Here is a 22,256-nt window from a genome sequence, read left to right on the forward strand (position 1 = left end):
AATTAAGACTTTTTTTTTAAACATTTCACTGTATAAAGTATGGTAAATCTGTTTTTTGAGATATAAAAAAATGAAAATTTTAAATTCATTGAATTTAATTAAATGATCTGATTTCTACAATGACATGAGAAGTTTAAATTCAAGTTCATATGAAAGTTCAACTATCAATACACTCTTTATGAAGATTGAAAGATCATACAAGAATGGTTTTAACTTATAGAACAAATTATAACAAAGTATGAAATTTTATTAAATGATATGTACAATATGAATGAAATTGAATTTGTTATAAGAATAATTTGTATGATTATAATCAACTCAGAAAGAAGAGATCGTTTAAAGTTATTATAATCTGAAAATTGAAAATGAGAAATTGTGATCAATTCAATCAATGTTTTGAAATGAGTTTTGAATTCAATGTTTATATTTAAAGAAAAGATAACTTTTTCATATAAAGATCAGATTGATTTACCAGCAATTTGAATTATGAAAAATAATTTAAAAAAATAAATTGATGATGAGTTTAAATTATATTGAGTTAAGAAAGTTTTTGACAGACAAACTCAGTCTCATATAAAAGAACAATATTAATTATTGATTATGAATGATTATTTAAATCATATTTTAGAATTTGATTTTTTTTATATAAAGAATTAAATTATTCTTTTTTACATATCTTCTCGCTTCTTATATATTTTACAGCCACTTGATGTGAGCTGTTTCAGTCCTCTCAAATGATCATATAAAACAAAGATTGAAAATCAAATTTGATGTAAAATCAATTATATAAATAAATTTAACTTTTTAATTTTATATAATGAAGTTTATTTTGAAATATTTATTGAGTATTCGTTGCGACGGCGAGCGCGCGGCCGGAGACGGCGCCGCCCGCCCGATCCAGTCAAGCGCCGTCCATGTCTGATCTAGCGCGGCCCGATGCGGCCTGGCGCTGCCCCATTCGGGCATGGTGTTGACCCGCTGGTCACCTTCCACCCTCCAACGTCATCCATCATGACTATATAAAGCTGCTTCAACTGCCTCCCTCACACACACACTTCTGCGTCCTTATTTCCCTTTCTCACCTCTCATCCATCTCCTTTCCTTCTCTTCTCTGCCCCTGCCGTCTCGTCCCCTCCGACCCACTGCCTCTTCACCACCACCCAGCCGTCCATCAACCTGGATTTGATTGCCGCCGGTCGAAGAAGGCCTCTGCGGCGTTCAGCATTGAACGCGCCTGGGGTTCTCTTCCACATACTCCATATGTGTTCTCTGCCCTTACACCTTCTTCCGCTCCTCTTACTGCTCCTTCACTCTCTACTCCTGTCTCGTGTTGAAGTGGTACATGTGATCTTCAAAAACAAAACAAAAAATATACCCTATCACCTTCTGTATCAGCAGCTGGTCAACCCCACCCACAGTCCATCCGGTCCCTCTGTAACCCCCTCTCTTGTGCTTCGGACGTGCCTCCTGCTCAGCGGCCAATGGCAAAAATGCCTCATTTCAGTGAAGCCCGGTAGCAATGGATGATCGATCCCAATTGCGGCGTTGCTGAACCGGGTGTCATTCTTCCCCCGATCCTTGGACTCGTTCTTCGACCTGTTATTTGCTGGTGCCTATGTGTCGAACCAAGAAATAACAATGAGGAGCGATTGATCACATGCTGTTTTTCCGGCCTTCCTTCTGCCTGTGGTTTGAAGGACCACAGTTTCAGCTCCGGTGTGGCGATCTTGCAGTTTGTTGACCAATCAACCCCGCCAGCAAATCCCTGTGATATGGTACGTGAGTGAGCTGAAGTCGCATCGCCCGGTCATCCTTGCATTGGGCTTTCCGGAGTGTGTCTGCGCCGCGTACGCCATGTAGAGATGCAAGGATGGTGTGATAGAGGAGGAAGTTGCAGGGCTGAAGGCGCGAGGAGGCTGTGTAAGTGAGGCTATAGCTGCATGTGTGCACAGTGGTTGTGTGCCGCTCGTTCTCACTCTCCTTGGGGGATTCGCATCCGATTCGTCCACGGTCCTCGCATCTTCCATGCCTGGATCGTTGGAGCGAAATTGAACCGGGACGGGAGGAGGCTGTGGCGCCGCTTCTGCGTCCACCCGACAGGCGATGGACGTGGCTGGCTGCTACTCGCACCTGCTTGGGTTACATTCGGCGGTGTGTGCGGTGGCCGACGGGCTTATTTGGAGGAACAGGGGGGATGGAGCTATCACCAGAGCGGCGAAAACTGTAGATAAAATGGTCTGCTTTCCCCCTGTGGATTCATCACTGCTGTTCTGACAAACTATGCAAGATCACCATCTCTTCTGCGAACATGTGCGGTGACTGGAACATATATACCCCCTCCAATCCCCCCCCCAGAGCCTTGAAAACTCCTCAGTCCTCTAACCCCACAAATCTCCCCCCTTCAAGACCCATGCCTGCAAGTCATCAACCCTCTTACCCTGTACCCTCTGCATCCCAATCTCTCCAGACGGCCCCTGCACCTTCCATCAGCTCTCAAACACTCTCCCACTCTTTACCCCCTCATCCTCCTCCCTCCAGTCGTCCTTCGCAAGTTCCGCCTTTCCCCCCTTTCAAAGATCATCATGAGGTCCAGTCTCAGGCAGGGGATACTCGCCTGAATGATTTTGATGAATTCTTCACGGGATTTGATTCTCTCCGCGTCCTCATCCCCAGTGATGCAGTCGTGGAAACGCTCGAGCTGGTATTTGCAGGATGAGAGGCACGGTTCTCACGGTGGGTAACCGGCTCTCTCTTTCTCTCTCTCTCTCCTCCCTTTCTTTTTGTTCTATCTGGTTAGGCCGACCGGTTTCTAACACCAGGGCGTCTCCTAGGTTTTTCTGATGGGGATGAGGACAGAGGCCAGGAGAAGGACGACGAATTCTTACCGGTTTCTTCGCCCGCTGTAGAATGTGGCATGGTCGGATCCACCGGCACAAATGCTCTTCCTGGCGACGGCAGTTCAACGCCCGTTCTGGATTCGACTCCACACGCTGGCTTTTTGGAGCCGGGGTCGCATAGACGAGAATGGCACCGAAGCAGTTCTGATGACCCTCTGCTCTTCCATCCGCTGATCGTTGTAGAATCTGATGACAGTGCTAAGGACGGGTCTGCTGTTGACAGCACCTTCACGTCTCCCGCCAAATGAGACACTTCTAGCCGTGCAACATCCATATCTCACTCTCCCAAGGCGGATGGTGGAAGCGACGAAGCCGGCACTGGCATCGCCGGTGGACGTTCTATTTCGCTCAAGAGACAACGCCGGGACGGGGCCGGTACCGGTGCCATGCACCCCATGGTCGCGGTCGAAGTGCCGGTCATCGCGGATCGCCTTGAAGAAGGCATGTTAAGCCGACTCCGGACCCGCCAACGGAAGAGTCGTGCACGATCGAGGCGTGAGGTCCCCAATGCTCAGGACTGTAAGTTTCCCAGGAAACCCGTGCAGTGCGTCGAAGACGACACGACCATGTCCGACACAGGTAGCTTGAGTGCACACTCTGACGATACAGACGACGACTACTGTGCGAGCAGCGAAGAGGATGGCCCAACGAAACAGCCATCAAAGCGTCGCAGGCTTCCCACACTGCCATCCGGCGCTGCGTTGCGCCGTCCTCAGTTTCAGATCCCAAGGGCAGCAGCCGCTGCAGGTCGTGAAGGTGTCGAACAGGAGGACAGAGTGCAAGCGACGACTGCGAAGGACCGTTACACAACCCCCCGGAACACAAATCATGGACCGGACACGTATGCCCACTTCCGACCTCCTATTGATGACGAGACGCGTAGTTGCCCTCTTCTGTTGTTGACCCGAGGGGAAGCTGTGATGCTTTCTTCTACAGTGGCCCAAGTCATTTTCAAGATGGTCACAGGCCGTCCAATGACCGCCTCAGATCTCACAGACAAAACAACAGCTGCAGCTGACACTGAAAGAGATTTCAGCAAACAGAAGATCAAGGATCTGGATGGGAAAAGATGTTGCTGGACTCAAAAGAAGGACATCCACCTAGTGGCTCTGAAGCAGAACAGCTTCTCCTGGACGGAGATTGAGAAGCAGTTTCCACACAGACAACTCAGCTTCTTGCAGCAGCAGTGGTACACAAAACTTCAGAATACACACACAAGCAACCCCATCACCGACAAGCGGAGGCAAGAGTGGAACTGTAAGCGCGCCCACTCAATCCTCATCTGTAACCCCTCAGCTCTGTGTGACGTGAGTCTGAAAAATAGTGCTTAGAAGGTGTGCTGCAATGAGTACTGATGCCCTGCTCTTCCTCCAACCTCTTCTCGATATTTTCGAATGCAGCTCAATTTAGACTTTTGCCAAGTCCTGATAATATACAATCAAAGGCCTCACACGTGCTTGTTTGGGGATTCCCTTTTAAAATTAGTCGACAGAAGAAAAGAGACCAAGCATTAGTTTTGTATTTGAACTTCTATCTCCTCGTGCGAGGCACAATTAGCGCAATTTTTTAGCGCGTACCTTAGTGTATTAAATACATAAAAACTACTGGATGATATGAGAGATCTACTGTATTTATATGTTTTAGTGTAATTTATATAATCTATTTGATTTAATTCTAATTAATCAGGAATGAAACTACTGTCAACACTGGCTTTTCAAACAGAGAGGAATATTGTTACATGCAGCACAACCATATCTTGATCTTGGAGTTCTACCTTGTTTCTGCTCTGTTCTCTTTCTTTTGTACTGACACCAGGCACAAGCTCGAGGTCCTGGCAGAGGAATTCAATGGTGATTTAGATCTGAATTTGATCGAGTCCACATCCTTCCTTTATGTGTTGCTGCTCGAGCGCCAGCCATGAGAACCAGCACTCAAGGCATCCCTACTCCACAAATAGAATGAGGGGCGACGCCGGTTCTGCTCTGCGTTATTCAGTGCTTTACTCCATGCTTGATTGGATGCGGTCCAGGGCACTATGTCACTATTCATGTATCCATGTTTCGGTTAGCACCCTGCATAGATTCGGCGTCTATGTGTGTTCCAACCAGAAGGAGGAGACTTGCTGCCAGCAGTACTGTTCCAAAGTAAGCCTGTAATAATGTCTCATCTAGGTCACGGCAATGCCCATGTAGGCTAAAAATACCGCAACGGTTAAGAAGGAGACTGATTGGGGGATCCTTATATGGAGTAAGTAATGATTCATGTGATTGATCTGTCAACTCAGCAGCTGCATGGGGTTGGGGGTTTACGCGTTGCCAACTCCTGTCAAAGTTTGAAGTTACTCTGTCACTGTTGATATTGCCCCTGAAATAGTAATGTAATGGGATGCCACAGATTACTCCTTTGCTCTTTTAAGAGACCAAACCCCATTCAGTTTGGATGAACTTCACTGATGAGTGGACTACAACAGAAAATCTCGCAAGCGCCAATGGCAGGACATCAATCCATAAAGTGTGAGTTCTCTACTGAGGCTTCATTGGCTTCATAACTTTTGACAATGTAACAAAGCGCTGTTTGCCTACACTGCTGGTCGATGGCTACACCTTACAACCTGCAGCGTGAAGCGCGGTACATATGGTTCAATTTTGACTGTCTGTGCAAGAAAGTCCTCTCTCTCTGTCCTTCCGCAACTTCAATCCAAAGTTGTCAGAAACTGGAGGGTGGCTTCAACAGAGCATTCATCATTACAACTGATGACAGGAGATGTGTTGTTGCAAAGTTTACAACATCTGTTGCTGGGCCAGCTAGATTTGTCACAAACTCTGAAGTTGTGACAATTACTTATTGTAAGGCTACATCCAAGATGGTCTGAGAAATTTGGGAAGGCAATTTTACTAACTTGTGCATACAGTGCAATGCCATTCTAAAATACCAATTCCAACTGTCTTGGACTGGAGTGATGACTCGGCCAACCCCATTGGCTCGGCATACTTCATAATGGAACATGCCGGGGGCGTTCCACTGCATCAAATGTGGCCAAAAATGTCCTTTCACCAGAAAATGAATTGCATTAGATTGGTTTCTACAAATATTATGAAGATGTCTGAACTCAACTTTCCAGGATATGGCAGTCTTTATTTCGCTGACGCAGTGTTTCTTGATGCTGATTTGAAGCAAAAGCTGGATGACTGTGAGTACTGCATTGGGCCGAATTGCAGAAACATGTATTGAGATTGCAATGTTGGAGAGCCCAGATACTATGGATTTAAGGGACTGAATAGGGGACCATGTGAGAGGTTCTTTGTCTCTTCAACATATCATAGTTTGTCACCATTGATATCTTTAGGGAGTGATATTCTCTCATACTCTTCTGCTTTAATCAACGTCGGCCTTGCGAGACTTCCCCCTTCTGATGATCCTGTTCCTTGTCAGCAACCACCTTATCAAGGCTCTGTGACTGAGCACCGTACTGGGCTCCAAATAGATGCTCAGTCCTCCTTTTTTTCTATTTTGAAGAAGATTGCTGTGCGGGATTATTTTCATCACCGGCACTCCTAGTATTCCCTTCAGGCCCTCCCTCTTCTACCACGAGACCCGCTTTTTGCAAGTTGTCTGCGAATCCGCCCAGCTTTCCAGCACGAGAAGGAAAGAACTTAAAGGAACCGTCAAGGTGGAAATGGGCACTGCCGACACGTGTCCCTGTGGCGGTTAAAAGCGCTACCGTAATGACATCCTTTGAGTCATTTCTGTCTTTACTAGACCTGTGTGCCCGCGCACCCCTGCAAGTCCGTTAGCTAAATCCAATATATTGAGGTTGGCACTAAGAGAGAGACCAGGAAAACAAGAAACACTCTACTGAATGTGAGCTTGTGTAATCCGAGGATCCTATACTTATTAGCTGAAGCTAGCAAAAAGCGGCAGGCACACATACAGCTTTTTCTATCATGTTGCATCCACTGTCCACTGAGTCTGACCACTCAGTCCCATCTGCATTCGTCGAAATAACATCTCCGAGGTTGACAGAACCACTATACTGAAGTACTCTCTGGGCCGTAGCATGGAATCCCCTTGCGGCAACGCGGTTCATCTTTGCAGTGGATTGTTTCGAAAAATCCGGAGCTTTGTAAACAGAGACGATTCTCAGTACATATATCAAAGAAATGTCACGGAAAATTGTGGCTTATTCATGTCTCCGAAGGAAAGAGAAAGAATGTAGCATGCAGCGGAGTCTTGCTTTGCTTATATAGACGTGCTTGTGCGAGGAGGCCCAGCGAGAGGCATCCATTCTCGAAAGGAGTTGCCGTAGGCAGCCATTCCATTCACCAGTAACGCTGCCAACCAGACACCACTGCCAAGGGGTGGCCTGCGGTCCCCAGCACTTGGCGGCGCCAGTGAGTTTCTAAACTCGTCCATACATTAGTTAAGATTGCTTTGCTATGGGAGGGTTTCCTGGAAATCTTCAGTGCCAATTCTTCTCTCCCGGTCCAGCCACTTAGCCAATTTTAGTGTTATTTTTCTGCCAGACTGCCTATTGGTTGCTGAGCGTCTGCAGGGATCCAACCTGAAATGGCTTGGCAGCAGTAACTATTTCAACTTCGAAAACGTCTTAGCAGGAACCCGGAACAGGAATAAGCACAACAACCTCTCGGTCATTCAGACACGACTACCAGGTGATTTAGAATCCTGTTTGTGACATGACTGCTAAACTGTCTCTTTCGTATCGACTTTATGTGCGGTCTGCATTCTCCAGAAGCCGACCTTTCCTGTCTTTGAATTCTGCCGTTCCTCACGCTTCGCGACGATTCAATGGAACTCAGAGAATGACGTTCTCCCAGCTAATATCTCCCCTCACATTTCCAGGCTCCGGATTTGACTTGACTGATGTCTCTGAAAAGATTGAGGAAGAAACCCTTCCAACATATAAGGCAGAGAAGTATTACCCAGCTCAAATAGGCGAAATTTTCAACAACAGATATCAAATTGTTGGGAAACTAGGATACGGAGTGACATCGACTGTATGGCTCGGTCGTGATCTACAGTGCGTACATTTATCTATCATGTTGTTGCAGTCCACAATAAGTCTAATATGCTAACTTTACTTTCACTAACTAGTGAGTCTCGACATGTCGTACTAAAGCTTTGTGTTGCCTCCTCAAAGCCGAATCATGAGATTAGAATCTACAATCATCTCAATTCAATTCAATCTCAATCTGGCCATCCCGGCAAAAATCTCTTTCGACAACTATACGACTCGTTCGAAGTGATCGGCCCACATGGCACTCATGTGTGCCTTGTTCAACAACCATTGGGATTGAGTTTGGAACAGATGCTCGACCTTCGGCCTACAGGGACTCTGGCTATACAACTTTTGAAGCATCCGTTACGACAAATCCTGGGTGGGCTTGACTTCCTACATTCAGCCAACATTGTCCATACAGACCTCCAATCCAGAAACATGCTCCTTGAGATTGACGATCCTAATGTGTTCTCGGTATTCGAAGAGGCTGAGTTGAAACAACCTGCACCGAGAAAGGTTTTGGACGATCGCGTCATTTACAAGAGCCGGCGGATTCCCCGTACACGGTGCCTACCTATTATAACCGATTTTGGCGAGGCCAGATTCGCAGATGAAGACCACAAAGGACAAGATATTATGCCAGATGTCTACAGAGCACCAGAGGTTATTCTCAAGATGAATTGGGACAATAAAGTTGATATTTGGAGCATTGCTATGGTGGTCAGTGACAATTACCCTTTGGTTATATTTTGACAGGTTTAGTTGACATGCTTTTCAATTACTATTTGGTCAGTTTTGGGACCTCGTAGCTGGGCGAACCCTCTTCCAAGCCAGGAATGATCAACAACTTCTGGATGATACACTCCACCTTGCAGAGATGGTTGCTATCATGGGACCTCCTCCCAGGGAGTTTCTGGAACGAAGTGAGATGAGTTCTATATGGTGGGACAAGAACGGTATGTGAATACATGCTCAAATCTACAGAGTGGCGAACCTCATATTTTCTGCTAACATTGACAAAATATTCAAGGTCAATGGAGAGGTTTTGCACCCATCCCTGACATCTCCCTTGAACTGCTTGCAGAAGATCTCGAGGGAGAAAACAAAAAGGGATTTCTGGAGTTTCTTCAAAGGATTCTACGTTGGTTACCTGAGGAAAGGCCGACTGCCGAAGAGCTCGTATTTGACCCGTGGCTGATGGAGGGGCTGAGAATCAGGAAAACTACCTAGCGCAAGAAAATTCTCTTTTCGGGCAGAAGTCAGATCAACCTGTCCCAACCTCAAAACTAGAGGAGTACGTCAAATGATATGTCACGTGCAGTGCCTTGAGCTGTCCGTAGAACGTAGCGCATGTTGAATTTGTTAAAGTATCTTACTGGCTATGGAGGTGAAGCTATATACTGAGGTATAAGCATACGAATCATAGCGGGCCGTTGGACAATATGGGCGTTGATTTGGTAAGTTCGCGGGATTTGAACCGGCGAAAGTAATTCAAGGCTCAGAAAGCTTGCGCAGTCACCAGTGAAATCAATATAATGACAAAGTTGGAATACATCTGCAAGCACCTTTCCCTGCGTCTGTGCAGAACCAGTTTGTACGCATCCTAAACGTTTACAGGAATCAGTTTATCGGCTTACATTCTTGCTTCTGCACGTCAGTTACTGGCGATGCTTCCCTTGCCGGGAATGTCGACCATCGCTGCTGCAGGGCGCTTTTTGTTCGCCCTGGAAACTGCTGCTCGATCTCCCACCAGCGCCAACCCCGCGTCTTCAGGTCCTTTAGACGCCTATCATCTTCCCGGGTCCATCGAGGCCTTTTCCTGCCCCGCTCTCCAATCCTTTCATCCTCGCTTGCACTCTCGTCAGCATGAACCACAGCTACCTCCTCATCCGTGCCACGCATGGCGTCGGTCGAAGAATCCCTGCGGAGGTCCAGAAGCTTTTGGGCAAAGGCGGACACCAGCGTAGAAATGTCCTCCGGCGACAATAGCCGCGGGCTCAAAGTCTGCTCGGCGCCGCCGGCGGGCACCACAGGGCTGGAGCGCTTGCACCGTTTCTGACCCGCGCGTGTGGAGCCTACGGAGCGCTCTGCGGCGGCTACTGATGGTACGCTGCGAGGCTTCCGCTCTGTCTGTCGATGATCCCCAACGGCTCGCGCAACCCGGGGTCGAGACCGAGACGGAGCTCGGCGTGAGGTGGTAACGGCTGACCGCGAGGAAAGTTTGCGTCGCTTCGCTGGTGTCTTCACTGAATCACCGTCGTCGCTACTCGCAGTGTAATCTTCATCCGAGTCGTCAGAGAGATCGCTCGTGCGTCTTACGTCCGACTCAGCCCCATTGTCACTCGCAGGCCGCGCGGGGCTACCAGGGGTACGACGGTGCTGGCTCGTCAAAACTTGACGCATTGACTTTTGCCGGGCCTTCCGTTGGCGGGTCAAGGGAACATGCCGTTCGCTTTCGTTCCCCTTGGGGATTACCGGGTCTTGCTGGCAACGTGAGATGGCTGGAACCACAACCGCGACCATAGTCTCCATGGGCTCGGTTTCGGATCGGCGATGCGGCCCCGTGAAGGGGGATTGGCGTTGCCCGTTGTTGCGGGCGCCAGTCTCACCCTTACGTTGATCCGGCTTCACCGAGTGGACCACCGACATGGCACAAGTGGTATCTGCATCCTCGCTAGGGAATGCCAAATCCCCCTGTGCCGTGGATACATTCTTAGTCCTCGTCTCTGCCTCTATCACGATTGGCGCATCTACAAAACATGGTGTGAGGAACACGGGCCCATGAGAAAAGGAATGCGGCGTAGACTCACCTGGGCTGCCATGTGGCCATTCTTGATTCCGTGTTCCATCTTGCTCCCGGTCCGACTCGAACAAACAAGCCTCCACCTCTGTAGCCCGTAATGGGTTCGGGTATACTGCTACTGGTGAGTGGCTCTGGAATCGAAGTTGGTTGGGGCGTAGTAGCGCTCGGGAACGACTCCGGAACCACTGACGTTTCTTTCTTCTGCTCTTGGCTTCGGTCCATATCGCTCTGCCACGAGTCTTCCACCACGCCATCACCACAGGAAATGATATCGGGGGTTAAGTCTGCGTAGGTTCTGCTTTCAACGAGGCCCTCAACGATCCCGTTCTCCCTAAAGACTCTATCGAAATCGTTGGATAGAACAGTCGGTGACTGAATTTGCCCGTCGTCACTGTTTCGGCGTGATGGGATGCTGGAAGGGGGACGATTGGGCAGAGGGTGTGTTTGTGATGGTACAGGGGGTAACAGGAGTGATAGCGATGTAGATTGTGCAGAGGAGAGGTTAGGACGGTTGGGCAGGGAGGGCAACGGAGGGAGATGGGGAGGACGGGTGGGTTTGGAAGGAAGCGTTTTAGACGCAGAGCATGCAAAGGGAAAATGATTTGAATGGGCTTTGAGGGTCTTGGGTTCTTCTCATCTATCCTTTCTAGTCTAATTACATGCACGACCTTAATGCCTCGTCAGGGCCTGTGGCTGATCTATTCTAGTTGTCTCTGCCTCGGTCCGGTCCAGAAGGACGCCAAGGCGTGATTTGGTTGGTGTACGTGGTTTGATTGACCCATTTTTAAGGGCAGGAGCGTGCCGAGGCGATTCTCTTACTAAAGCCATGTCTTGTTTCCAACAATGTTGTGGTGATGAGAGGACCTTTCTTGGATACTATAACCGGTCTAGTTCAGGGCTGTTGAAGTCACTTCAGTCAGGCGAGCAACACACTGATGCCATGTTATTGACAATTCTGCAGCTTACAGCAGTTGAGGTATGTTCCTTCCCTCATGTATGGCTGCTCGGCGCTGAGAGAGTTGTTTGATTTTCAGGAATACCTTGGAAACTGGGTAAATCTACTCAATCATCATCAAGCAGCTCGACGAGTGCTCCTTGAACATTACAGCCCTGAAACATTGAATCAGGACCACTTTCATCGCCATATATTTATGTGGTATTCTCGGTTTGATGTGATGGCACGCCGCTCTGGCAACGAAACAATCTTGGGCTGTGAGTGGTACTTAACGACTGAGAAGTGTGCTGTGGATGAAGCCGCTATGTTCCCGGATGATCTGGGTAGGCAGATTTGGGCTTTGACTGCGCGAAATAGAAGATATGCGATGGATATGGCTTCTCTCTATACCAAAACACGACAAGGACTCATTACCACGGATGAATTTATAACAGAGAACCAAAAACCTGGCATAGGTAGTAGATCCAACGAGAGGCTGCAATGTAAATACAATCAATCAAAGCCAGAGTAGAACGTGCGCGCAGATATCAGGGCGAAGGAGACCAGCCCGACGAGGTAACCCTTATAATATCGCAATCCATCAGCTGGAACTTCTTCAGATGCCGCCTCTGAAAATGTTTGGTCAGGTCCCCCGGCTCATGGAATGAATAAGACTCGGTCCGCCAGCGAGAGTTTGGTGTTCTGCAAACAGAGAAAGCATATTTTGGGTCGCTGTTCCGTCCGGACCGCTCGAACGGCCGACTCAAGGAGTGTGCTGGATGGTGGCTGGGCCATCACTTCTACCTTGACGCCATTGGTTTCACGGTGGTCGGCTTGGGGCTGGAGCCACGACCACGTCGACGGCAGAGCGGCCCCTCCTCAGCACCGCAGTATGCACTGACAGTGTGGATGGCAGTGATCCGTCATTGCAGTTCCGCCTCTGGGGTCTTTGGCGGCAGCGTGAGGACCGCGTCGATCATGATCATCTGTTCGGGTGTCATGTACCCAGACCGCTCCAGTGCACCCCTCACGTCCTCATCGACGACCTTTCCGGAGAGCTGCCGCTCGCTGTCGATCACAGGTTGTTCCTGCCGGTATCGCTCTAGAATCTTACGCTTGAGCTCGACCCTCGCGCGTTGCTTCTCGCTGCGGAGCCGACGAACGGCCTTGTGATATCTCTCATCTCGTCTCTCGTGCTTCTCAACCCGGCGCCTGTATTTCGCTTCCCATCGTCGGTTTTTCTCGGCCTTCCGCCGGTACCTCTGTCCCACCCGACCGCTCAGCAAGCTTGCGGTAGAGTCACGGCGCTTCTTCAGGTGTGCGACTCTTCGAGCGATCTTCAGGATGTGTGGCTGGTCATTTACCGATCTCGACTGCTCCGGCGTCAGCTTCCACGGTCGGTGAGGGTCGATGGACTGGCTCATCGAGCACACCATCCTCATCAGCGCCTTCTGCGGCTCGAGGCCACGGTAGATGCTGAGGACATCAGCGGTGATGTTTCGGTCCAGATAGTGTTTGAGGAATGTATCGATGCTGGCGTGCTGGAGCATCAGGTTCTGGAGAGAATCGCTCACGTCCGCTGTTCGACGGCAGCATCATCAACAGGCATGCTCGCTCTCGAAGCGAGAAGGGGAGGAAGGGACAGATGGACACTTACGACTCTCGTTAAAACCCTTCGCCGCTGCATCACGGAGGACATAAGGCTTCGTGGCCTGCTGGAAGCCCGTGATCTCGCCGCCCTTTTTCATCCGAGTCCGTACCGACGCTGTGGTCAACCGGATCTCGTGCGCAATCCGGACGCCACCTCCTTCGCGGACGGCCGAGCAGAAGACGAACAGATCCGCCAGATCATCCCGCAGCGGTAGTTCCTGCTGGTTGAGTCCATCCAGGACGCCCAGGCTGTAGAGGTCCTCGGGGCGTCTGATGCCTGGTGACTTGAATGCCTGGATGTGGAACAGCATCCCCAGAAGGAAGACATGAGGACTGAGCACCAGAGTTGGGTCATAGATGATCTCCGGAAGCCAAAAAGTGTTCCTGAACACGGAGTTAGTCGGCTCGTGAAAGAACAAGGCGGCCGATGGGGGAACACTTACGCATCCTTCATGCCCAAAAAGGTCTTGGTGAAGTGGGCGGTCAGCCCGACGCACAGACGGGGTGCGCTGGAATGGGGGTCCCGGACCAGTGTGAGCTCCAGATCCCGATACTGAAGCTGGGTCAAGGCATCTGGCCGATTGCCTGTGACGCCCGCGACCTGGCAGAAGAGGATCAGCTCGACGTGCAGTCAGTTGATCATGAACTCCATCTCATTTGTGACCAGAAGCACACGGAGGTACTCCGCCAGGTCGTCAATGTACATGGGCTCCCCCGGCCTCTTCTCGCGGCTGAGCTTCTTCTCATCGGCGATGAGCTCGATCACCTGCCGCAATAGTTTAGACGGAGATACCAGAAAGGAGAGGATCAGATACTGGGGTAGGAGCCATAATTACATCCTGTGCTTGAGCCATGGTCAGAGGATCGATGCTCTCACCCGTGTCTTGCTTATAGAGCTGGGAAAACTGCTTCCAGAAGGTTCTCAGGGAGCTGACAGCTTGGATCCCCGGCCGCCTTCTTCCCCCTTTGCTGCGACGCTGGTCGCAAGCCCAGCTGAGGAACCCTTTAATGGATTGGATGGACAGTGTCCGGTAGGCGTCGAGCACATCCCTCCTCATGTACTCGCAGTATCTGAGAGCCTCCACGGTTAGCGGGTTGGTTTGGGGAACACTTGAGATCACACTCACTGGTGCCAGTGGTCTCGGACTCTATCCATGTTATCAACTGCTGCTTTCCTCAAGCGACGTTGCCGGAGGCGTTTGACATCAAGAGTAGTCTCCTCGGCCTCATAATGTTCGGGAGGAGGAAGCTTGTCATCTTCTGAGCTCTCCCCATCGCTGTCGTCGCTGTCGTCGCTATCCTCACTGTCAGTCTCCTCGGTCACGTCGGTATTGCCGTCGCTGTCGTCTGAGAACATATCATCGGCGTGGTCCGATTCGCTGTTGCAGAACTCGCTACCATCAGCTGCATGGGAAGCAGGCATGCTGCGAGTCAGGCAAGAAGGAGCCCCCGCCGACGATGCTGAAGAGATCGGAGTGTGGACAGGTGAGGAGAGGAGGCAGAACAAGAGAAGGATGAGACGAAGAATGATGGTGTGAATGTAAACAGTAAAATAGCCTGTGGGGGACGATGTCAAGCTGGAATGGTTACTTGATGATACTCGCGGACACATCGGGAGTGAAATCGGAAGAGCAGAAGGCCACATCTCTCCCATGGAGGGAAGATAGTGGCCGGCAGATGGGAAGGGATCCATTTTGAGTGACCCGGCATGAAAAAAGTGTGGCCTCTGGCTCACCCGGCGAGGTGAATGAAAACAGACTGCCAGAGGGGGAGCGTTTCGAGGTTGGTGCGGCATGACCATCAAAATGGCGACGAAACCTAAATTATATAAAATGAATTTAAAGCTACTGAATTATATCTATACAACTTTTAGAGAGTTCTATCAAAATTTCAGTCAATACACATATCTTTTTCATCAAACACTTCACATGACACTGAAGAACTCTGAATTTCAACAATTTTCAAAAATGTTGAGAAAGTATAACAGCAATCTGTAAAATTTTAAAATTGAATGAAAAATTGTATAAAATCTCTTTCAAATTCAAGCAATCGATTTCTGAATAAACTCTTTCTTAATTATGAGAAAGCAATAATTAATAATTTACACAAGAAAATATAGAGCTTAAAACTGTACATAAGAAATAGAAAAGAAAGAGAAAGAGTATATATAATACTTTAAAAAATGCAGTTAAACATGCATAAAAAGATGAGAAAAGTGAAAATTTTTCTGTTCAGCAAAATGTTGATAATAGAGACTCTGTACAAACTGTGAAAATTCAGATAAATGAAATTGATACTGAGAGAATTGTAATGAGACAACAAACTTTTTGACTTTGTAGTGTATATAAAAGTGCTGAGCATACTGCTCATATCTGCCCTCATTGTGATTGATTCTGTATGAAGGCATATGTATTGTAGTTGCAGTGAATAGATTCATTCTCACACAACTTTTTATTTGAGAATTTTTCTATTTTAAAATCTCAATTTCTTTCTCTTCTTCTCTTCTTCTTCTTCTTCTTCTAATTTCTATTTACTCCAGTTGTACAGAGCCTGTGTACAACACCTAGACATAACTTGCATCTCTATGTTGATGTCTAGAACCAGTAGCCTCATGGTGAAGCCAAGCAAGTTCTATAGAGTTTTATATCATGTGACTTAGTGTCTCAGAAAGTGGTGTTGTCTCAGGAAGTGGTGAAATACGTTAGTTATCCTTGGATCGTTAAATATAACATATCGATAAATATAAGAACAATTTCCATAACTAACTAATCTGACAATTAACTATCCGAACCAGTCCCTCTAGCCATTGTTACATCGCATGGAGAACGCATACAACTACATTATCCCTCGGTCTCCTCCTCGGGCGCCAGCACCTATCATCATGTCAGCATCAGCATAGAAAGACTTGCACCTTGGAAAAGACAACGGGGGTTAAACCTACCAGCGCCGTCCTCGTCGGCACGTATACCATCAAACTGTCCTCCCTCCCATCCCACCCTTCCCCTCTCGTAAAGAACCTCGTCCCCGCCTCAACCCTTCCGAAGCCCCCGAAGCCCTCCGCATCCGTATCCAGCACAATCCTGTACGTTCTCCCCTTCCCCCCCACCCCAATCATATAGTCCGCCCAGCTCCTCGTGGCATGGAAATTAAACACCCACACAAGTCCCGCCCGCTCAAACACTATCACCTTGTTCTCCTCGTGCTTCTGGCTCACAAATGCCTGCGGCGCATGCAGCCAGCCATATTTCTCCTCGGCAACCTGCATCGCCCGGTCGAAGTCGTTCAGGAACTTGTAGCGCAGCAGCGGGTCCTCGGTGAGGTTGAGCTGCCGCCGCGCGTACCAGTAGCTGTTGTTGTTGCCCGCGCGCGGAAAGTCGAGCCACTCGGGGTGTCCGAATTCGTTGCCCTCGAAGCTCAGGTACCCTTCGCCGCCCAGGCCGTGGGTGAGCAGCCGGATCATCTTGTGCAGGCTGAGGCCACGCGCGATGACGGGGGTGAGTTCGGTTAGGACGGACATGTGCGTGTACAGTTCCTTGTCGCAGAGCCACATCATGAGCGATTTGTCGCCGACGAGGCTATAACTCATTCAATTTGTCAGGATTGGTTGGGGTTTCTTTGGAAATAATATTGTTCTATTGTCTTCTTCCTTGGGTGGGATGTTTGGATGGGGGAGGGGGCAAGGACGCACGCTTGGTCATGGCTCTCGGCGTAGGCGATTGTCTTCTCGCCATACCGTCGATTGGTGAGAGTAAAGGTGAGATGGCCCATGTTCCATTCCTCGTCCTTTTGTTCCTTGAGCAGCCTGATATACATATCCGGAATCGCCATGGCGAGGCGATAATCAAAGCCTTGCCCACCAAGGGTAAGCGGTAGGCAGAGCGCTGGCATTCCGGAAACATCCTCCGCGACTGTGATGCAGTTTGGGTAGATCTGATGGAGCATTTCGTTGGCGAGCATAAGGTAGGTGATGCCGTCTTCGTCAACACTGGGACCGAAGTATTCGTGATACCCACCGGAGAATCCGCTGCAAAAAGAACCGTGAGCACCACAAACAATTAACACAATAGGAAACAGAAAAGCTACAATAACGTACGTCCCAATTCCATGATGCATATACAACATACTCGTAACCCCATCGAACCTAAACCCGTCAAACTGATACTCCTCCATCCAGAACCGCAAGTTACTCAACAAGAACCTCAACACCTCATGATTCCCGTAATTAAACAACCGGCTATCCCACAACTCATGCTGCCCCTTGGGACCTGCATGGAAATACAGATTATCCGTCCCGTCAAACATATTCAGCCCGTCCAACACATTCTTGGAAGCATGGCTATGCACCACATCCAATAACACCACCAGCCCCAGGCCATGCGCGGTGTCGATGAGCTCCTTCAGCTCTTCTGGCGTGCCGTAGCGGCTACTGGCTGCAAAGAAATTGTTGACCTGATATCCAAAACTTGCGTAGTATGCATGTTCCATGATGGCCATGAGCTGGATGGCATTGTATCCCAAGCCGTGGATGCGCGGGAGCATGTTCTTTGTAAACTCCTTATAGGTAGCCACGCGGGTCTCGGGGGAGGAGATGCCGACGTGGGCCTCGTAGATGCGCAGGCTGGCAGGTTTAGGCGGGTGCGGTTGTTTGAAGGCGTAGCGGTCCTGCGCGGGAGGGTTCCAGAATATGGCGTGGAATTCAGGAGAGACGGAAAGGTTTTGCGTGACCCGTTTGATCCAGGCTGGGAAGCGGTCGAGTTGCTCGCCGGATGGGGCAGTCATGGTTATCTGTTCATTTTTTTTTTTTAATAGGTTCGAAGGCGTTTATTTAGTTCTTCTCTGCACGGAATCCATCCCTTCGAGGATGGCTGGGCGGAAGGGAATCAGAGCAACACACCTTGACCTTGCTGTTATGCGGAATGATGGGGATCCCATCCTTCGCAAGCACTGTTACCTCCCAAACTCCAAAGTCATTCCTCTGCATGGGCGTCGCCTTGCGATCCCAATTATCTAGAAGAAGTCGTAATCATCCATCCATTAGCTGTTTACCGTTATGTAGCCCACCAGAAAACAAACTCCATAACCCGGCCCTTCCGTCCGCCACCCCCCAGAACTCCTTCCAGGATGAAATTCCCACTCACTGAAATCCCCAATGAGATGTGCATCCACGACATTAGGCGCCCATTCCCGGTAAACAATATCTCCATTATCTCTAACATTGAAACCGAATTTCTCATAACCCTGCAAATATGTAGAGCCAGCCATTAACATAATCTGGACTGTAGCCCGGGAAGGCAAAAGGGGGGAGGGATGATGCCAGGGACACCGTGGGGCTGAACATAGATAACGCACCCGACTGAAAACTTCCAATCCGCCCTCCGTCTCATTGATTGTCTGGATCCATTGATTCGTATGGCTGAATCTGCTCCGCAACGCATCCTTGAACGGCTCCAGCCACGGATCTAGCTTGACGACTCCTACATGTTTATCATTCCACGGCCCCCGCATCAGCTACGAGACCAAGGATAGAACGCATCCAGCCAACGAAGTCAAGCAATGAGAGATGCTGCAGGTAGAGCAGCAAAGAACGAATTGAGTACACTGACCGGAACCATCAGGGGTTGTCTCTCTGGCCACCGCGGCCGCGACGACATCATCGAGTCCTTGCCCTGCAGCCATCTGGCGGGGAGTATCGCAATATTAATATTAAACTTTCCGAGGGGGTTCCAAAAGCCCGGTGCCGTAAGCTTGAGGAAACGTTCAGTCGCAAATAAACTAGTTAGTTAGTTAATTAAGATTGGGTTAAGCAGATTGATTCCGCGCGGGTTGGAAGCCAGCGAGGATGGGACTCATAATCGAGATATTTTCTATCTTGTTTTTTTGCCTACTGGAGATGAAATATTCCAGGTTTGTCGGCTTTCGCTCCATAGCGTCATCGCCAAGAGTGTGTGAGTGAGTATATGAGCTGTATAGTTGAGTTTTCATAGAGTTGTTTGTATATTCATCAATAATTATCAATTATCATGTAGTTACTATAGTATCCATCAATCTATCTTACGAAAATTGTGGAGAAATAGAACAATTTATAATTTTTTAGCTCTAAATTTCTAGAGAAGGTACTCCGTAGAGACACACATATTATCATAGATTCTGCAAGAATCTGCGGTTTGTTGGAAGATAGAGGGAAGATTAGGTAGTTGTGCAACATCCCCAAGAGCCGCAAACAACATCATCCTCACGATCCCGCGAGCTCTCTCACAAAAGGTCCAATATCTATCCCACCTCAACTACTATTTCCAGCCTTCTTTGACTTTGCTTTTAAGCCAAAAATGTCGACACAGATCACGCCCCAGAAACGGAGGGAAAGTGAGCCAAACCTGTTGGCAGAGATAGCCGAGTCTTCCTCCAAGAAGTTAAGCCAGTGGGTGATTCTATCCATCACCATCATCATTTCATCTATCATTGTGCTATTGCTTGATATTAAGAATCCTCAGAAAACAGTACCCGCCTCCTCAGTTCGTCTCCCAGTGTTGCTATCTCGCCTGAAACAGGTGTGTCCATCATAGCCGCCACAAAGACTTTGCTAAATAAGCTGACACTAGCCGGAAAATGGCGCTGGTGTGAGAGAGCTCTGTTGGCCCCAGTCGCCTAACGGAAACTACGGAGTAGTCTGGAACTGATTGCGCAATACAACGTTCCTCTGTTGAAGGCTTTATCGAGAACTTTAATGAGCCGGTGGTATTTGACATTCTTCATGCCAACCTAGAGGCGCTTGCTGCCCACAAGCAAGCGCTCAATGCAGAGACTGCCGTTGGATTTCCGCATCCATTTAAGCCAACTTGTAACTGGAATTTTCGACTACGTCCTTGGCTACGACTCCCAGCTTTATCTGCTTCCAAATGTCCTCAAATTTTGACAATGGTTGCGTGATCATCGAGGCAGTGTGGGACCGTTCATCCAGGTTACCGGGGCAAAAGAGCTCAGTTACCACCAGCGCCAACCGGTAACAGAGGGGATGAGCCACCCGATCCAACCTCTCCAACAGTCCACTCAATGGAACGGGCAGTTATCTATATGGGCATGCACCCTAGACTTTTCTTCCTCACTAAGCTTTTTGTAACATGGGGACCCCCACTGATACACCATGGCTGGCATTCTGCATGGAACTATCCCACCCTAGGATAGTACCAGATGGGTTTGAATGGTGGTTTGTGCTTTAACGGCAAGCAACTATTTACCTCTGGCTTCCGTGATGTAGGCAAAGACGGCTGCGCCGCTGCCAATTATGACGACCGCCTTTGTCTGTGTGGTCGAGGTGCTCAACCCGGAATTGAGGAAACTTGGACGTGGGACTCAAGTTTGGATGTGATTTCTTCCCGACAGCACCCTTGTGAAACTCTGTGTGAGGTGCAGTCGGAGCTTCTGAGCTGGTCAATCACGGTTTTAAATTTTTATTGTTCTTATCTATTATAACTACTTATTATATATACAAGACATATTTCATGCTGGTTCGCTACTGTTTCACTTCAGCTTTGCTTCTGCATCACTTACAGCTTTCAATTCCTTTGAGACCACACCCCTCGCCCTCTCTTGCAACCATGTTGGGAACGCTCTCAGCAAACTAATCCCAGACCGCCGCGACGGAACAATAACCTGCCCGCTCCGCTGCGACAAGATCTGTTTCACGACCGCGCTGGAGACCACGTCAACTGTCATCACAGGCATGCTGAACACCGACCCGGGCCTCGTCAGCTGCTCGATCATCGGCGTGCTCACCCACAGCGGATGCACAATGCTCGTGCGCACCTTCTTCGCGTTATACCATAGCCGCAACTCCTGCGTCAGCGCCTCGTGGAACGCCAGCGCACTCGCCTTCGAGCCGCAGTAGTCCGCCATCTCACCCACCGCGATGAACGACGCCATGCTGGCCATCGTCACGACGTGGCCGTGGTTCTCGCGGATTATGGCCGGCAGGAACTCGCGCACCATCCAGAAGTGCGAGATGGTGTTGACCTGGAAGGTGCGCTGGATGCGCTCCTCGGGCTCGTCGAGGATGGTGCCCCCATAGCCGACGCCGGCGTTGTTGATCAACACGGTTGGGTCGCCGTGCGCGGCGCGGATGGCGTCACCGACGGCTTTGATGATGGCGGTCGAGGTGACGTCAGCTGCGTAGAAGAACACGTTGGGAGCTGCGTTTGCGAGTAATGTCAGGACATATATTTATTTACTTTATATTCCATTTCTATCTACTTCAAATTCGGAAAGACATGGGGGATGACATACGCAGCTTAAAGCTCGGCTCAACCACGTCTAAAATGACAACTCTAACCCCCTTCTGTGCGAGGTCGAGCATAATCTGTTTTCCAATGCCGCTGCACCCGCCCGTCAGGAGCACGAGTTCGCGCTTGTTGTCCCATGGCCGCTGTCTTTGCCAATTGTTCACAACCAGGCTTGAGAGGGTGCGGTTGGCGGAGCGGAGGATACTGAGCACGAGTACAGCGAGAAGGGCCTTTGTGAGGAGCGAGGAGTTAATATAGGAGAGGACTGAGGCAAGACTATTACCGACATAGCGGTAGAGTAGGTCGTGGGGTTTTTGCAGGGCAGACATTATATATATATATATATATATATATATATATATATATATTTCCCCCCCTTTCTTTCTATATTTATGTAATATTGCTATCTCCCATATGTTAATTTTTTGTTCTTCACAGATATTTTATGCACTGGGAAGTAGGATTTGGTGGTGGTGGTGGTGGTGGCGGCGGTCGTCGGAGTCAAAATCGAAGTCGGTGTAGAGTATTACGACTCCGTTGCTGGTTTCCTGAGCAATCTGCCTTAAGCAGGGCTTGTCGCTTGTCATTCTATTTCTATTAATTAATATTTGACATTTTATAGGGATTCGCTGTCCGTTGTAACATCCTTGTGTTCGTCTGCTTGCGCCCATGTCTCTCT

At 49.1% G+C, this 22,256-nt stretch overlaps 10 protein-coding genes across 10 annotated transcripts; 4 read left to right on the forward strand and 6 right to left on the reverse strand.

Annotated features, from left to right (window-relative positions):
- Positions 1-810: 810 nt before the first annotated feature.
- HCAG_06945 (predicted protein) lies at positions 811-966 on the reverse strand (the record flags this gene model as incomplete). The annotated part of the gene is made up of 1 exon (XM_001539290.1): positions 811-966. One exon carries the CDS (start codon positions 964-966, stop codon positions 811-813), a length of 156 nt encoding a protein of 51 aa, XP_001539340.1.
- A 1,709-nt stretch (positions 967-2,675) lies between these two features.
- HCAG_06946 (predicted protein) lies at positions 2,676-4,228 on the forward strand (the record flags this gene model as incomplete). The annotated part of the gene is made up of 3 exons (XM_001539291.1): positions 2,676-2,733; positions 2,832-3,105; positions 3,157-4,228. 3 exons carry the CDS (start codon positions 2,676-2,678, stop codon positions 4,226-4,228), a joined length of 1,404 nt encoding a protein of 467 aa, XP_001539341.1.
- Positions 4,229-4,855: 627 nt separating this feature from the next.
- HCAG_06947 (predicted protein) lies at positions 4,856-5,824 on the forward strand (the record flags this gene model as incomplete). The annotated part of the gene is made up of 5 exons (XM_001539292.1): positions 4,856-5,041; positions 5,090-5,144; positions 5,368-5,410; positions 5,466-5,525; positions 5,809-5,824. 5 exons carry the CDS (start codon positions 4,856-4,858, stop codon positions 5,822-5,824), a joined length of 360 nt encoding a protein of 119 aa, XP_001539342.1.
- Positions 5,825-6,214: 390 nt separating this feature from the next.
- HCAG_06948 (predicted protein) lies at positions 6,215-6,984 on the reverse strand (the record flags this gene model as incomplete). Its single annotated transcript, XM_001539293.1, has 3 exons — positions 6,215-6,306; positions 6,444-6,676; positions 6,872-6,984. 3 exons carry the CDS (start codon positions 6,982-6,984, stop codon positions 6,215-6,217), a joined length of 438 nt encoding a protein of 145 aa, XP_001539343.1.
- A 733-nt stretch (positions 6,985-7,717) lies between these two features.
- HCAG_06949 (predicted protein) lies at positions 7,718-9,144 on the forward strand (the record flags this gene model as incomplete). Its single annotated transcript, XM_001539294.1, has 4 exons — positions 7,718-7,935; positions 8,010-8,634; positions 8,708-8,870; positions 8,945-9,144. The coding sequence occupies 4 exons, from the start codon at positions 7,718-7,720 to the stop codon at positions 9,142-9,144; spliced, it is 1,206 nt and encodes a 401-aa protein (XP_001539344.1).
- Positions 9,145-9,534: 390 nt separating this feature from the next.
- HCAG_06950 (predicted protein) lies at positions 9,535-10,971 on the reverse strand (the record flags this gene model as incomplete). The annotated part of the gene is made up of 2 exons (XM_001539295.1): positions 9,535-10,664; positions 10,725-10,971. The coding sequence occupies 2 exons, from the start codon at positions 10,969-10,971 to the stop codon at positions 9,535-9,537; spliced, it is 1,377 nt and encodes a 458-aa protein (XP_001539345.1).
- A 572-nt stretch (positions 10,972-11,543) lies between these two features.
- HCAG_06951 (predicted protein) lies at positions 11,544-12,183 on the forward strand (the record flags this gene model as incomplete). The annotated part of the gene is made up of 2 exons (XM_001539296.1): positions 11,544-11,693; positions 11,752-12,183. 2 exons carry the CDS (start codon positions 11,544-11,546, stop codon positions 12,181-12,183), a joined length of 582 nt encoding a protein of 193 aa, XP_001539346.1.
- A 391-nt stretch (positions 12,184-12,574) lies between these two features.
- HCAG_06952 (predicted protein) lies at positions 12,575-14,724 on the reverse strand (the record flags this gene model as incomplete). The annotated part of the gene is made up of 6 exons (XM_001539297.1): positions 12,575-13,230; positions 13,309-13,685; positions 13,745-13,902; positions 13,966-14,067; positions 14,138-14,372; positions 14,429-14,724. 6 exons carry the CDS (start codon positions 14,722-14,724, stop codon positions 12,575-12,577), a joined length of 1,824 nt encoding a protein of 607 aa, XP_001539347.1.
- A 1,417-nt stretch (positions 14,725-16,141) lies between these two features.
- On the reverse strand, positions 16,142-18,977 carry HCAG_06953 (1,4-alpha-glucan branching enzyme; the record flags this gene model as incomplete). The annotated part of the gene is made up of 8 exons (XM_001539298.1): positions 16,142-16,174; positions 16,243-16,876; positions 16,990-17,325; positions 17,395-18,086; positions 18,196-18,308; positions 18,440-18,539; positions 18,651-18,775; positions 18,905-18,977. The coding sequence occupies 8 exons, from the start codon at positions 18,975-18,977 to the stop codon at positions 16,142-16,144; spliced, it is 2,106 nt and encodes a 701-aa protein (XP_001539348.1).
- Positions 18,978-20,528: 1,551 nt separating this feature from the next.
- On the reverse strand, positions 20,529-21,906 carry HCAG_06954 (conserved hypothetical protein; the record flags this gene model as incomplete). The annotated part of the gene is made up of 3 exons (XM_001539299.1): positions 20,529-20,600; positions 20,850-21,487; positions 21,582-21,906. 3 exons carry the CDS (start codon positions 21,904-21,906, stop codon positions 20,529-20,531), a joined length of 1,035 nt encoding a protein of 344 aa, XP_001539349.1.
- Between the last annotated feature and the right edge of the window lie 350 nt (positions 21,907-22,256).

Source organism: Histoplasma capsulatum, genomic scaffold (assembly GCF_000149585.1).
Source record: "Histoplasma capsulatum NAm1 scaffold_6 genomic scaffold, whole genome shotgun sequence".
NCBI classification, from domain to species: domain Eukaryota; kingdom Fungi; phylum Ascomycota; class Eurotiomycetes; order Onygenales; family Ajellomycetaceae; genus Histoplasma; species Histoplasma mississippiense.